The following is a 16418-nucleotide window of genomic DNA, read 5'->3' on the forward strand; positions in this document are numbered from 1 at the left end:
CATCAGGAGGGCGGGGCTGTCGCAGACGTCATCAACCCGGCACTTGCCAACATGGAAGGCGGAGAGAGTGCTGTTCCCGTGGCAGGCCGTGGGGCTTCAGGCTCCACGGCAGTGGCGGCGACCGTGCGTGAGCTCCTGCAGGACGGTAAGGAGTCGGGCCGGGGCCCGGCCTGCGTCTCTCCGCCCTGCGCCGAGGCTGAGGACCCCAGCCGCCGCTTTGCACAAAGTTTTCTGTCTGGACGTGGCCACTCCCCTCCGCCCGGCCCACCGGCGTCCGGGATCGGCCTGGCCCTGCGTTTCCCCGGGGTGTCTGCGGGGCACCAGGTTTTAATTGCCCCGGCCTGAACTCGGTCCTGACGCGACCAGACCCTGCACGCTGTGGTCCGGGCTGACAGCTGCCCAGTCCTGACTGGAATGTGAGCCCGCCCTAGGCGACACACCGCCGCTAGAGAAAAAAGGGTTTGGGGCTGTGCAGGTGCCTCCTAAGTGCGCTCTCCGCGCGAGTCGAATACTGAAGTCAGATTATTGGTAGTTTGGAGAGGAATTGTCCCAAGTAAGTTAACTGTGTGACTTTCTGTAGTAGCCTTGAAAAATTCAGTTGTATTAATGCTCCGTCTGAGAGGGAGAACAAAATCCACCTCCCTCCATTCTATCATGTATTAAGCATTTGCATTAATCACTTTAATTGCTTCCGAGGTGTCGGGGACCCCAGCCCCCCTTTTGAGACTGGGTCTTTCCACCTAGCCCTGCTGTCCTGTGGAACTCACAATGTAGATCCGTCAGGCCTGGAACTCAGAGAAATACGCCTGCCTCTGCCTCCCTAGTGCAAAGTATCAAAGGCATAGGCTGCCACGAAAACCGCCGAAAAACCTCTTTTTATATCCCACAGAGGTGCAAACATTAGGTTCAGAATCTCTTTTAATTGAACATCACTCTGAGCGTGGCTTATAAAGAATCGAAATAAAGTTTTAAATTACTGGGTTTCCTCTGACTGTTGAATATTTTGTATATTGCCTTAGTTATCTTTTCGTGATATATATTTTGTCAAAACTAGTCGTGTTTTCTGAACTAGTTTGTTGTGGATCCTTTAGAGTTTCTGCCTTTTCCACCTCATCTTTGTGTCTTAATTGAAATTCAAATTGAACCAAGTTTTGAACTCCTGAAGCATATATAAAGTTTCCACTCTCAAATACTTTACCATGTATAAAGATAGCTCCTGTAACAGTGTTGGCAGAGCACAGCATGATTGTGAACACAGCCAAACAACAATACAGAGGATGATAGCAGAGGGTTAGAGTTTGGTTAGGGAGTGTAAATAATGCTTTTCCAGGTGTTAGTTTTGAAGTGGAAGTGCCCCAGTTTATATCCCTTAATAACACATTCTAAACAATGAGTATTTGTTTCACTAGGACTCATTGCAGGAATTGTAATTAGGTTTTGGATAGTAAATAGTTAATATGCAGCCTATATTTTCCTACTTACAAAAATTCTCTTTGTCATTCTCGAGAATGATTATTTAAATCTATATTACTCTTTAAAATCTCTTTAAAAGAAGTTTCAAACCCCTGGGATTTGTCAGTGTGAGCCTTATTTTGTAATTGTTTTTGCCTTCTTCAGTTTCAAATACAGCAGTGTGGACAGCCCTCCCTTTGTGCTCTTGATATTTTCCTGTGTAAAGACCAGACACTTCCACTCTATGACATTAAAATCATGTTGCCAAGATCCTCACTGGTTCCTGGGAGATAAATCAGAACTTTCGGTTTTCATCCCATTTCAATTTGTAAAGGGTTGGCTCCTTTCTTGAAGTAACTCTCTTAATATAGGATAGGATTTTTTTCCCTCCAAAATCTGTAGGTGCTTTTCTCAACTTTCCACAAATATACCTGAAAGATTGAACATTTTGTTCAGTAACTGATTCACTGTGTTCTTTGTGTTGAGGATTTGCCTGAGGATAGGATTAATAAGCTTGGTGAATAATAGATGCATAGTTGTAAAATTTGTGAGCAGTTTCTGATTTGCCTCTGATAAGGTCATGAAAGAGAAAAATTATGTGATTTATTTCAGAATACCAATCATCAAATAATCTAATAGCCACATTTCATCTTTTTTTTTTTTTAATTTTTCAAGATAGGGTTTTTCCGTGTAACATTCCTTCATGTCCAAGAACTTTGTAGACCAGGCTGGCCACGAACTCACGGAGATCCACCAGCCTCTGCCTCCCAAGTGCTGGGATTAAAGGTGTGCGCCACCACCGCCACTACCTGGCCCATGTTCATCTTTTATTGTGTCATCTTTGGGAGATTATAGTTACAGTTGAACACTTCCTTTAAACTGTTATTTCTTTTTATTTAGTCATTCTTTCTGACTCCCCTCCCCCCAAGCAGTCTTTAGTATTTTCTTTAGGTTTTGGTGTCTTCCTGGGTTCTAAACCCTATATTGTCTGTTTCTGTTTACTTTTTCTTTTTCATTCTAAAATTTGTTTCTAAATCGTCTAATCTCTCTTTGGGGCAATTTGACAGGAACTAGAGTAAGCTGGGAAGGGAGAACCTCAATTGAGGAATTGCCTTCATTTGATAGGCCTATGGACATATCTATGTATGAGACATTTCTTTCTTTCTAAACATTATTTATTGTTTCTTTGAGAATTTAATATCATGCTGCTCACCTCTTAGTCCCCACCAAATCCTCCCCTCATTCCTGTATCACCCTACCCATGAAAATTTAAAAAATCAAAACAAAGCAAGCAAACAAATACAAACAATAACAAAACAAAATAGACCTCTTTGCTTCTCCCATCTTTTCTGCTTCTCTGAGACCTCTTCATTGGTCCAAGCAGCTTTACTACCAAATAATGTGGGAAATTACCAATACAGAGCCAGGTAAAAATACAAGGGAATTTAATAGGGAAAAGCCTTACTTACAGAGTGACCTAGTCAGCCAGTGAGCAGCAGTGTCTTGTAGCCCGGCCGGTCTCGGTTCCAAGCCACAACAGCCATGAGGTTCAGCCTGATTGGGGGAGCGTGGACTTGGAAACGCATGGTGACGGGACCAGCTGCCCCTTTCGGCAGCCATGACAGTAACGTGCTTGCCATGACCTTGTCCTAGTCATTAGAAGTCAGATGCCTGCCTTGTGGCAAGGGACCAATCAGAAGTTAGCTGGTGGCGCTATGCTTTATGGCTCTGAGTGTGCTTTATGGACAACTGCACAGCAATGACACACAGAGCATAGCAACCACCCTGGGAAGGCCTATGGGCCATAACAACCAATTGGCCAATCAACACAGGCCAAACCTCCAAGCCTGGAGGCACACCAGTCCTGAGCCTGTGCGTACCCCTAGACACTCCCCTTACGATGCCCTACAAGATCTCTTGACAGCCTGTTAGAGCTGTCTTTGCTAGCCATCCGCCATGGCTGGTGGGTGAAAGACCCGAGCTAACATGGGGTTAGATCGTTAAACAATAAAGCCTCATCAAGCTCTCGAATCTGCCTGGTGATTGGGGTGACTGAAGTCCTGGGCTGGGACCCTGGAGGCCTGAGTGTTCCGGGAGTCTAACACTAGCAACCCAGCTGCAATAAAGACGAAACACAGGCATCTTGTCACTTTAGAGAGCCCTCCCTTCCATGCTGTAAAACTAGAGTCTCTTGTTTATTTAGCATTTTCTTGGCTGTTTCTTAACCATGCTTCTATGGCCACGAGGAGGCCATTTCTCTCATTCCATTGACTCCTCTCCCCTAGATGGCTCCTAACTTTCCTCACTTGTTACTTACACACCTAGCACCTCCACCCAGGTGCAGGCCTGTTCAGATGCTTAGGCCCATAGAGATGCAAACTAGGAGGCATTCTATAATGAGGCTATGGTAAACAATAGTAGACCTGCTGGCATTAGCAATACAATAGTGGGCCGGAGCTTTTGTGTGCTCCTGTTTCCTGAAGCTAGAGACTGGACCTTAAGGCCTTCCATAATGGAACTTTTCTATAGTCCCCGACAAGTAAGTACAGCAAGCCGAAGATGAAAGTGAAAACGGGCCACCACATAAGCGTCCCTCCCTCTTCAACCTCCCTACTTCACCCTGACCACGCCTCCCAGGCACACCTGTAGCCAGCCCCTAAGCAGGCGTGGCTACAGCATCCCTTACAATTCCCCTTTTAGTCTAAAAGAGGATTAAAACTTAACAGTGTAAAGTATCCAAAATTAACAATCATAAAAGTGAAATATAAGAAGATATAACAATCTGCTTATGTCACATCCTAACTATTTTAACTAAACCCTAAAGTCGTCTGAAAGAGGTGTCCAAGTCTGAACACCTCCTTCTAATCCCAACCATAAACTATAGGAAGCTATCCCTAACCAGGTATATACACTATCATAAGTGACAACAATGGGGAAAGGGAGCGTAGCATCCTCCAAGTTACTTCCTGCTGAAATGGGACAACGACAGCCTTGTGGGGTCCTGTAGGAAGAAAATGTTAGTGTGGTGAAAGTCTTGAATGGATTGTATCCCGTCCATGTTAGATGGGATTCACTTGATTGAAGATCTTGCTTGAAATCTTCAACTTGATTGAAGTAAGTACCGAAGCTCTAGCCAGAGTGTCCGTTGAAATGGAGCAAGTTGGATCCAGTGCAGTCGAGGATGTGTGGCCCATTTTCTTTCCAGGGAGTCCAGGGATTGCTGTCAGGCAGGTCTTCATTAACTGTGTGGGACTCAAACATAAATGTTAACAGAGAAATGTTTGCATGTGTAAGTATGTATACTAGAAAAGGCAACCATGGGAGCATAACAATTATGAGAGGGTGTACACCTTGAAGGAAAGAACCATGAAAAGACGAAGACAGTCCTCAAATTCTTCTCTTATTCTGTATTACATCAATTGGCTTCTTGATACAATACAGAAACTAAAGTTTAGTTAAACCACATGCTTGGATTTTAGAGGAGGAAAGCCAAATCCACCTCTAAATCCAGCATTGGTTTAATTGAATAGGGACTAGGAAATAAAGAGAAATAGAGTTCTCTGAGAGATAGCGGTAAAGTTTACCGTATGGCACATTCCTTTTGTTTGATGGTTATAGCTACCTTCTCTTCTTAAGCATCTACCCATGAAGTGTCCTTTACCGTCTGAAGATGAGTTTTCCTGTGAAGGTAAAAGCAAAACACTTCCCTTTCCTTTGGGAGGTTTCTATTTAGTTTATGAGATATACCTTAGTAGAATACCTGTCACTTCTCGTCGAGAGGTTTTTTCCTTTTCAACTCGAATCTTGATCAACTCGAACTTTGATGGCATCCAAAGTTTTTCTTCTCCCATGGAAACCAATGCAAAACCCCTACCCCATAGTAACACATGTCCTGGTTTCCATACAGAGGTTAGTACATCTTTGAAGTATATTGGCTGATACAGTTCAGCAGTTTTTTCCGTAGTCCAGTGTCTGCAGTTTGACCTTTCTCATTGGCATTAAGAAAGTTTAGTGTTAATAAAGCATTATGCAACCTATGTCTGGGGGGTTTTGTCTTCCAAGCTTGTTTGTGGAGCATCTCCTTAAGTGTTCTATTAGATCTCTCAACCACTGCTTGTTTCGTAGGATTGTGTGGTATACCGGTAACATGCTTCATGTTATAATATTTGAAAAACTATTTCAATTTAGTGGATACATATGCTGGAGCATTGTCAGTTTTTATTTGTGCAGGTATACCCATAACTGCCATCACCTTTAGCAGGTGTGTAATAACGGAATCGGCTTTTTCAGAGTTAAGAGCAGTAGCCCATTGGAACCCTGAGAATGTGTCTATAGTATGATGCACATATTTCAAATTTCCAAATTCTGCAAAGTGAAAGACATCCATCTGCCAAACCTCATTTCTTCATATGCCTTTAGGATTATAGCCTGCTGGCAATGGAGTTTGATTATAATAGGAACAAGTAGAACAGTTTCTCACTATCTCCTTGGCTTGTTGCCAAGTAATGGAGAAGTCCTTTTTCAAACCTTTGCTATTTACATGATGTTTCTTATGAAATTCTGAGGCTTCTAACACGCTTCCAATTAATAAACTATCAATCTCATCATTGCCTTGTGCTAGTGGGCCTGGCAGACCCATATGGGATCTGATATGTGTAATGGAAATAGGATTACTTCTGTTTCTGATTGTTTCCTGTAATTTTATAAACAGTGAAGTTAATTTTGTATTATCACGAATGAATTCTGCAGTCTCAATGTGTAAAACTACTCTTTCTGCATATTGTGACTATTAAGAGGTTCTGTAAAATCCATGAGTATCATGAGAATTGCATATAATTCTGCCTTCTGTACAGATGTATATGGACTTTGAACTGTTTTACTTACCTCACCAACTTTACAACTTGCCTAACCTGATTTGTTGGCAACATTGTAGAAGGTAAGAACTCCAGAAAAGGGAGTTTGTCTTACAATACGTGGAAGAATCCAGACTGTCTTTTTTATGAATTTAATTCTGTCAGTTTTGGGATAATTGTTGCTAATCGTTCCCAAAAAGTCAGTAAGAGCTATTTGTCAATATTCATTATCCTTCCACAAGGAGGAAATTTCCTCATTAGTTAAAGGTACTATAATTTCTGCTGGATCTTTTCCAGTCAGTTGATGGAGTCTTTGCCCTTTAAAATCAAATCAGAAATCTTTTCTATATATGTCTTTAACTTTTTATTCTGTTTATGCAGCAGAAATATCCACTCCAATATGGTGTCTTCCCTCTCCATCAGAATCCCAGAAGGGTATTCTCTGGATGACAAGATAACTAGAATACAGTCTAAATCAAGGTTTATCCGATCTACATGTGCATCCAATATTCTGTTTTCTAACCATTGTAACTCTTTTTCTGCCTCAGTGGATAATATTCTCAGACTGTTTAGGTCCTTATCACCTTTAAGGACCATTTTTAAATGCTTTAAGTCATGTCCTTTTACCCCAATAATCGTCTGTAGTTGAGAAATTTCCCATAATAATTTCTGAAGAGAATTAAGAGTTTGATAATGATCCCTTCTAATTTGTACCTTTTGAGGTCTGATTCTTTGTAAGTCTATCTTGTAACCTAAACAGTTAATAGAATCTCCTCTTTGTATCTTTTCTGGGGAAATCTGTAATCCTCGAGGATGCAGAACTTCTTTCACCATTTCAAACATATTTTCCAAAGTTTCCTTATTGGAATCTAATAAAAGAATATCATCCATGTAATGATAATCAAGAGATTGTGAAAATTTCTTACAAATTATTTCCAAAGGTTGCTGCACAAAGTGCTAACACAAATTAGGAATATTTAGCATTCCTTGTGGCAAAACTCTCCACTGATACCTCCTAACTGGCTGTGAATTATTAAGAGTTGGTGCAGTAAATGCAAATTTTTCTCTGTCATTTTCCTGCAGTGGTATTGTGAAAAAAACAGTCCTTTAGATCAATGACTATGATAGGCCATCCTTTAGGTATCAAAGAAGGTAACGGCATTCCAAGTTGCAGAGAGCCCATTGGTTGAATTCCCTTATTTATGGTTCTCAGATCTGTCAGCATTCTCCACTTAGCTGACTTCTTTTTGATAACAAATACAGGAGAATTCCAAGGGCTGGTAGATTCCTCTATGTGTCCAGCCTCTAGCTGTTCCTGTACTAACTTTTCTAAAGCCTCTGGCTTCTCAGAGGTCATAGGCCATTGTCCTACCCAAACAGGTTCATCTGTAAGCCACTTAAGTGGCAGGGCCTTTGGCTCCTTTGATGTCCATCATTTGTACCTAGTTTCTGTACAGCCTGAATGGTTGGTAACTGTTTTCCATAGCATCTTACCAGATCTTTTCTACTATGTAAAGATAGTACATAATTTGTATCTGACACTGGAGGAATATTAACCTGACTATTCCATTGCTGTAAGAGATCACGACACCAGAGATTTATAGCTATATCTGCCACTTACGGTTTCAGTCTCCCTTTCTGTCTTTCCGGTCCAATGCAGACCACCGAGTTAACACTCTGTTGAACTCTAGACAGAGATTGTTGAACTCTAGACAGAGATCCAATTCCTAAAAATTGTACATTCGCCTCTCTTAAGAGGCAATTTCTGAGGCCAAGACTTTTGGGTAATAATAGTCACATCCGCCCCAGTGTCTACTAAGCCAATAACAACTTTATTTTTAATTTTCACTTTCAACTGAGGCATTTTATCATTAGTAGAAGTTTGCCTAAATATGCATTTCTCATTTTGTCCATTCACATTTGATTCTTCATCACTATTCAAACTACCATCTAGGGCAGTATCATTTTTCACAATAGGCAAAGAACTATCTATTTATCCTGTGAGAGATTGTCTTCCACTGCTACTGGGAATGTCCGGATCTTTCTCGATGTGGGGGACTTCTTGAGGCCCCCCTCAGGGTTTCTTGGGCTTAACGGGTTTCATTGCATGTCCCTGGTCGATCTACATTCATTGGTCCAGTGTCTGCCCTTACCACATCTTCTACACAATCCAGAAGGCAGTGGCCTTCCGTATGAGGCATTGTTAGAATTCCTTTGTCTACAGTTTCTCTTCCCATTCTACCACATCTGAAACATCTAGGTTCCTGGCGCCTTCGTGGTCTCCTGGGGAAGGCTCTTCCTACCCAAGGTTCTGGTTCAAAGTAGTAGTAACCTCTAGCCTCTTGGTACCTATGTTGACCTCTGTAAGGTGCTTCTCCTTCCCAAGCCCTTGCGTCCTCACCTCTATAGTCAATGTTGGCTGCATGCAAAACCCATTCTTCTAGCAGAGCTGATCTGATCTTTAAAGGCAAAAGTATTCTTTTGCATATTGGGTTTGCATTTTCATAAGCTATTGTATATATAATTGATTGTCTTGTTTCTGGATCTGTTACCTGTAGTTCTACTGCCCTAGTTAACCTTTGTAAGAAGTCCTGGAACTGTTCTGTAGGTCTCTATTCTATTGTGGTATAAGCTTCTAGGTGTTATCCTGGCTCACGAACCTTATCCCAGGTGTTTAATGCTGTTTTCCTGCCTAGGGACAGTATATGGTCGTCATATTCAGCCTGAGCCTGTGAGTTAGTATAAATACCCTCACCAAGAATTGTATCTAGGGGGGCTTCATAACCTTCCTTTATGCCTTGATGCTCAAGGAGCATAGCTTCCTCCCTGACCAACGCCCTCCACTGGATTTGGCATGAATTCTCAAGTACAGCTGCCACCAATCATTCCCAGTGTGTGGGCGTCACCCTGTTAAAGGTTGCCCATGAATGTAATAGCTGTTTTATGTATGGGCTATGGAGATCATATGACAACTGATTCTTTAATATTCTTAAGATCCTTCAGCTGTATAGGTTGCCATTCATAAACCATCTGTCCCTAGGGGTGTTTCTTAGAAGATGACTTTTCTATCATGGTAGTTGGGTAGATTAATGGTGTACAAGTAACAACGTTAGAAGAATAGTCATGATACCTGTGTGGAGGAGGTGCCTCGGATTGTAGTGATTCTGCCTCTGAGGCATCCCAATGATCTTTAAGCCTAGTAATGATATCCTCATGAGACGTTTCAATTTCCTGAATCATAAAAGATTCCAAGCATGTTAGCGAATTGCTCTAGCTGCTCCTCTATGCGTTTTTCTAGGTCTTTAATACACCTGTCCTTAGACAGCATCTGGATGGTATGGAAAATTCCTTCTAGGTATTGGAGTGTAGATTCGAGGTCATGATTTGCTGATTTTGAGTCCTCAGCAATCGACCATATGGACCTATCTAATCTGTCAGCCCTGTTTTGTAAATTTTCTTCCAAACATTCCAATCTAGACTCAAACTTGTGATCTGCTACCTTAGATGCTTCAATAGTGATTGGATGGCATTGTCTAATTCTTCAACCCTATCCTGGGTATTTTGCATCTTTGCATCTAGTTTCTGGGACACAGAGCCTATCTGAGTTTCTAGCTGGGTACAGATATTCTTTAGTTTGTCACGGTCCTCTGACAGCCTAGCCTCTAACGCCTCAGACATGGAGGATCTCTCTGTGTTTATCTTATCATAAATATGCTGCATCTTATCTTGGGTAACAGACAGCTCTGTCTTTAGTGTATTGGACACAGAGCCAAGCTTATCATCCAATTTCTGTTCCACTTGCTGCACAGTTCTTGCCTGACCTAATATGTTCTCCAAAACCTCATTACATAAAGCTGTTACTTATTGTAAATAGGTGGTGAGGTTATCTTTGTCCCTGTTCCTGAGACCTCTGTCTAGTAATATTATTTGTACCTGTATAACTAACTACCATTGATAACTACCTAACTACCATTGATGCATATAGATCGGTAATTGGCAGATTATCATCCTCCTCAAACATTGAATTTATGTAATAAGCAGAATTATTACTAATTTTAGCAAATGGTAAATATTCTACCATGATTTTACCTGATTTCTACTCCAGCTGCAGTAGCTATCTTTGACCAGCAGGTGGAGCAGGTGTTCACTTAGTCCATGCGGCTTTTGGCACTGGTGGGTCAGGCAAGATTGTGGTGGTGGTGGTGGTGGAGGCCACACAGGTGGCTTAGAATGTGTATGGCTTTGCGGCCACAACCACTGAAAGAGGTCTAACTTTATGGCTGCCATGGCCAGAGGAAGCCACGGACCCTCCTGAAAGCCAAGGCCTACTCCTGAGGCCTACTCAGCTCAAGGCCAGGAGGCCTCCCTGTGCTAGTAGGCCGAAATCTGAGCAGGTCTCATGCATGCATCTAGAAACTTCGACAGTAACCATTGGGACGTCTGTGGAAGTCTCCCAGCTGGGCGGACGGTTCTGAGCTGCTCAGTGGCAGCAGGGATGCACTTGTTTGGCGCAGTGGGTTGGCTGCGAGCCGGGAACACCTGTGGAGACAGGGAGTACTTTCCCGGCCTAGTCTGCCATCCTGGTGGAACCCGAGGGCTCTCCCAAACAGTGCCTATGTTTACAAGATCCCCTTTCTGACAACCAGATAATGTCGGAAATTACCAATATAGAGCCAGGTAAAAATACAAGGGAATTCAATAGGGAAAAGCCTTACAGAGCGACCTAGCCAACCGGCGGGCAGCAGTAAGTACAGCAGGCTGAAGATGAAACCAAAAGCAGGCCACCACATAAGCGTCCCTCCCTCTTCAACCTCCCTACGTCAGTCACCCTGACCATGCCCTCAGAGGTGTGGTCGGGCACACCTGTAGCTAGCTCTTAAGCATGTGTGGCTGCAGCATCCCCTACAAGCAGATGTTCATTACAGTGAGTCACTGGTCTGGTTCAAGGCCTCTGGTTTCTGGTACACCATCCTCACTGAAGTTCCTTTGGGATATTCTTTGGAAATCCTGTGGGTATTGTTCCCCAGCACCAGTTCCTTCACAGGCTCCAGGAGATCCTAGATGGGGTAGATGTTAGGTTGGACAACCCAAGGCCGTGCTATGAGCCTGGGTGATAGCCACGCTGGTCAGTCCCGGCCACTGGGGCCAACCACCTTAGGTTAGGGGGCAGAGTCTGCTTCTCTGTGTCCATGCCATCAGGGGCAGTTCTCCCTCTCCTGTGGTGAGGGGTGGGACTGGCTCTCCTAAGTGTGGGGCCAGGGATTGGGGAGGTAGGGGGTGCCAGCTTCTTTCTTCAGTGTCCAAAGAGAGGTAGTGCCTGCAAGGAGCGTGGCTGGCTCAGCATGGCCCTCTCATTTCATCATGCATGGTTCTTATGGCCCCCTCTGTGGTGGCACAGGCCACAGACATCAATACCGACCCTATTTACAACTGTACCATGGACCCAGACATAGTCCTTAGCAGCAGCTGGATCTGGATGTTAACTGTTGTCCCAGGTGTTAGTGTAGGCCACTCAAATGGACATTGTCCCCAGAGGCATCTCGACCCTCGGACACTAACATGGACCCAGACCTGGGGCATCAACATGGCCTTTGATGGCAACAGGAGCCTTGGACATCAGTATGGACCCTGGCCACAGTAAGGCCACAGACCCAGACATGGTCCACAACTGCAGCTCTGGCCTGGACATCATCACATTGGATAGCAGTGCAGGCCACCCAGATCTGTATGGCCCTGATTGCAGCAAGGCCCCCAGACAACAACAAGGCCACAATTTGGTACATTTTCTTATTTGCTAGTTGATGCAGGAATGTCCAGCTCGATCTGGGTCGTGCCATCCCTAGACAGAAGAACATTAAATAAGAAAGGTAGCTGATAAAGCCCGGGGAGCAAGCTATTAATCAATGTTCTTTTATTGTTTCTGCTTTAGTTCCTGCTTTGAGGTTGTTGCTTTGAGTTCCTATCTTTTTTTTTTTTTTTTTTTTTTTCTTTTTGGTTTTTTTGAGACAGGGTTTCTCTGTGGCTTTGGAGGCTGTCCTGGAACTAGCTCTTGTAGACCAGGCTGGTCTCAGACTCACAGAGATCTGTCTGCCTCTGCCTCCCGAGTGCTGGGATTAAAGGTGTGTGCCACTATCTTTGCTTTTCTTGATGATGAACTATTACCTGTAAGCTAAAATAAACCTTTCCTTCTACATGGATCACTGTTTTATCACAACAGAAAAGCAAGTTATCCTTACTTCTCTTCTAAATAATAGAACTATATTTTTAGCTGCCTACTGGAATTCCTGTCTTGATAGTAAACAACATATGAACAAATAGAACATATTCTATGAAAACATTAAGCAAAGTAAAGTTTTTCCCAGTCTTGGGTCTTTTTTCCTGATTGTCACTGTTACTACTTACTATTGGTGTTTTGGCAACTGAATGTTGATAGTTTCTTAGGTAGTGAGGCACTTGGAGGCAGTTTGCGTCTCACCTTTTGTATATTTAAAGCCTAGGATCTCCAGCTTAATGCAGAATTGAGTTCCTTATATCAGATAAAGAATATTCCACTAATTAAACAAAGATACTTTGGAAATATCTTTGATTTATTGTACTTAATCACCATTTCAGCTTATCAAGTCTTATTCATTATCATGTCCAAACATTTTTGAAATACTTCACAAGCTTAACATTTTTTTTTGGGGAGGGGGTGGTTTGGAGACAGGGTTTCTCTGTAGCTTTGGAGCCTGTTCTGGAACTTGATGTGTAGACCAGGCTGGCTATGAACTCACAGAGATCTGCCTGCCTCTGCCTCCTGAGTGCTGGGACTAAAGGGCATGTGTCACTACCACCCTGTGTGCCTGACATTCTTAAGTGATATTCTGTTATTTGGATCTTGTTTATTTCACTTGAGCTGTTAACACAGTGCTGTCCTTTTCTGAACCCTCTGGTTTTACTTTATGAGACGTATTAGTCAACCAGCTTTCTTGGAAAATAAGAAAAGGCCTGGTTTTGTTGATATTTGTGTATTTCATGTTGTAAATACCCTTATCCCCAGCTGGTTTAAAGGCACCTACATATAATATCATCTGGCTCAAAGAACTCCTCAACATGTTATAGGTAGCTGCTAAAATCTAGTAGATACTAATTCAAGCACATTGCTGTATAACAAATTCCATTTTAGCTATTCTCTGTTCTTGCTAGAATTATTGTTACAGAATACAAAACTGAAAATGTTCTTGTTTGGCTTTGGAACTATCAATAGTATATAAGTTGAATATTTTGCACATTTTACAGGCATTTTTATCAAACTGCCCTCCAGCCTTCCTGTGAAACTTTGTTTTTCCTTTATATTTTCTGCTTAAGACATAGTTCTGTCATCTAGTTTTACTAAATGTATTGTTACCCTTGTGAAAACATGCCATTTTGACATTTGCTTGTGGTGAACTTTCTGTGTGGAATGACTGCTACATTTGTCTGGTAGGCTTCTTAATTCTGAGAAAAACTTGGCAAACTGGGAGAAAACGTAATTTTCACAATTAAGGTCAAAGTAGGTTTCTTCTGTTACTTCAGTTTGAGAGTCATTAAACTATGAGAATAATTAAGACTGTTTTGCTCTAAGCACAGTGATACTTTCAGACATATATATTAATTCATCCAACCAATATTGAGTACCTGCCATTGTGTGGCCATAGAGATGTGGTAGTGAACAGAACAAACAGCTTCCCTTGGTGGAGTGTGTATTGTAAGAATATATACTGAAAAAATACAGGTGAATCACAAGGAAGGAAAACACTGAATAGAAGATTAAAATCACAACTATCAACTTTAACCTTTATTCCAAGAAAGTGAGATTGTTGCTAGGTACAATGCTTAAGAAAAACTGACTGCTGATAATATTTATTGCTTCAGATATCTCTAGATCAGTGATAAATACTGTTATAAAAATTGAATCTAAATTTGAATAGAAACAGGCACCTACAAACTAAAAGGTAGTCTTGAAATTTAAGACTTAAATGTAGGGGCTGGAGAGATGGCTCTGCAATTATGAGCACTGCCTGCTTTTATAAAGGGCCTGAGTTCTATTCCCAGTAACCACATAGTGGTTCACAACCATCTGTAGTGAAATCTGGTGCCCTTTTCTGACTTGCAGGAATACATGCAGACAGCCCACTGTATACACATGATAAATAAATCTAAAAAAGAAAAAAAGACTTAAAGGTAAAATAGATATAAAAAAATGTGTTCAAATAGATTGGAAAAAGAAATCATGATGTACATTTTTTAAATATACATATATATTGTTTATGAAATCCATAAACCTTTAAATGAAAAACCAAAAAGAAAAACAAAATGACAATAACAAAAAAGAAACAGCAGAGTGGTTAAGACCCCAGGACTCAGCATCTATACTTTCTATATTAGAATCCCAGATAGTAACATTGGACAAATTGCATGACTTATCTGCACCTGTGACATGGGGAAATGATGTTTTCCCACACATCAGGACTGTGTGGAGATTGAAGGAGGAGTCAGAACTTGGATTTAGATCAGCACCTGGAACATTGTAGTTTTTTTTTGTTTTTTGTTTTTCAAGACAGGGTTTCTCTGTATAGCTTTGGAGGCTGTCCTGGAAGTCTCTCTGTAGACCAGGCTGGCCTCAAACTCACACAGATCCACCTACCTCTGCCTCCCGAGTGCTGGGACGAAAGGTGTGTGCCACCAACGCCCGGCTGGAACATTGTATTCTTCTGCAGCCTCCTTCTTTTCCTCATTGTTCTAGGTAGCATCTTCAACAGTTCCTAGTTCGTAGAAGGTCTCAAAACATGCTAATATGATTATAATCGATCGATTGTTTGATAACTGGTCTACTGCAGAATCGATAAGTTTTCCTTTATGTTTTTTTCTAGACTGTTATGGTGACTTTTTAAATGAAGATTTTGATGTAAAAGTTTATACTTCTCAATCTATTCATCAAGCTGTAATTGCTGAGCAACTAGCAAAACTTGCCCAAGGGATCAGTCAGTTGGATAAAGAACTACACCTACAGGTAACCTCAATCTTCTGGGTCATAGAGATTATTAGCAGAAAGTGACAGTTTATCCCTTTTGTCATCTCATCATTGTTAAAACTAAATGTCTATTTCCATAAACAGATGCTTAACTTACCAACCTCACTTAATTACATTTTTGTGGTGTTTTCTGTAAACTGCTTTTTATTAGTTGCAAACAAATTGATCTACCTTTCTGGAATCGTTTATTTGCTCTGTCTGCTTATTACCTGAAGAATTATTGTTGTTACTATTATTTCACAGTAAATGTTTTGGGCAAAAAAAAAAAAAAAAGACACCTTTGATAATGATAACAAAATGGAATGGAGTTTTGGAAGTAGAACAATTTGAATAAGTAAAATTGGGATGTCACACAGGAAGTGTTTCTACTTTGTTAAGTACAAAGTATAACATTTGCTGAAATTATAGGAACTCAGTAAATGTTGTGATAGGTGAGCACATAAAAGCATTAGGAGATAGGTCCCAAGTTTAGGTGTGGTGTTACAATTGACTTTCTTACCACTTCATTTCTTTGAGTCTTTAAAAAAAATTATGACCTTTACTGACTAAGAAGATATTGCTGTAGATAAACTTAAAGGTTTCTTCTTCTATAATTGATAACTATTATAGGGTTACCCTCTGATCTACTTCTTTGCTGGTTTGTTTGTTTTGTAGCACTGGGGATTGGACACAGGGACTTGCAATGCCAGACAAGCACCCTACCCTATCCCCAGCTCCCAAAATACTTACGTTGTTTTTTTGTCTGAGTAGTTATTGAAGAAATACTTAGATGAATGAAAAAGTTTGTAAATAAATGAACTGTTTGCCAGGAAATTTAGATCTGCATATCACGAGACATTCTCATTTAATTTTTTGTATCTGAGTTTCTTTGTTAATGAAAAGAACAGCTTAGAAGAATTGTGATGACTTATAAGGTCATTTCAACTTTAAATCCTGATTACATGTTTAGAATACAAACATTTAGAAGACACTTAATGTCAGGCTTTGTGTATGGCTGTGGAGTAGAGAAATGAGAACACATTCCTTGGTTCTCCAAAGACTCTAAAGATTAGTGACAGATC

The 16418-nt window shown here is 41.3% G+C and overlaps 1 protein-coding gene across 1 annotated transcript in view; it reads left to right on the forward strand.

Annotated features, from left to right (window-relative positions):
• Window positions 1-20: 20 nt before the first annotated feature.
• The window catches only part of Cog5 (component of oligomeric golgi complex 5), a 321229-nt gene continuing 304831 nt past the window's right edge, over window positions 21-16418 (forward strand). Inside the window, exons 1-2 of the mRNA XM_027416994.2 lie at window positions 21-145; window positions 15197-15336. Of these exons, the coding sequence (XP_027272795.2) occupies window positions 52-145; window positions 15197-15336 (234 nt within the window). The 5' untranslated portion in view covers window positions 21-51. The remainder of the gene's footprint in view (window positions 146-15196; window positions 15337-16418) is intronic.

Source organism: Cricetulus griseus, chromosome 5 (genome assembly GCF_003668045.3).
Source record: "Cricetulus griseus strain 17A/GY chromosome 5, alternate assembly CriGri-PICRH-1.0, whole genome shotgun sequence".
In the NCBI taxonomy this organism is placed as follows: Eukaryota; Metazoa; Chordata; class Mammalia; order Rodentia; family Cricetidae; genus Cricetulus; species Cricetulus griseus.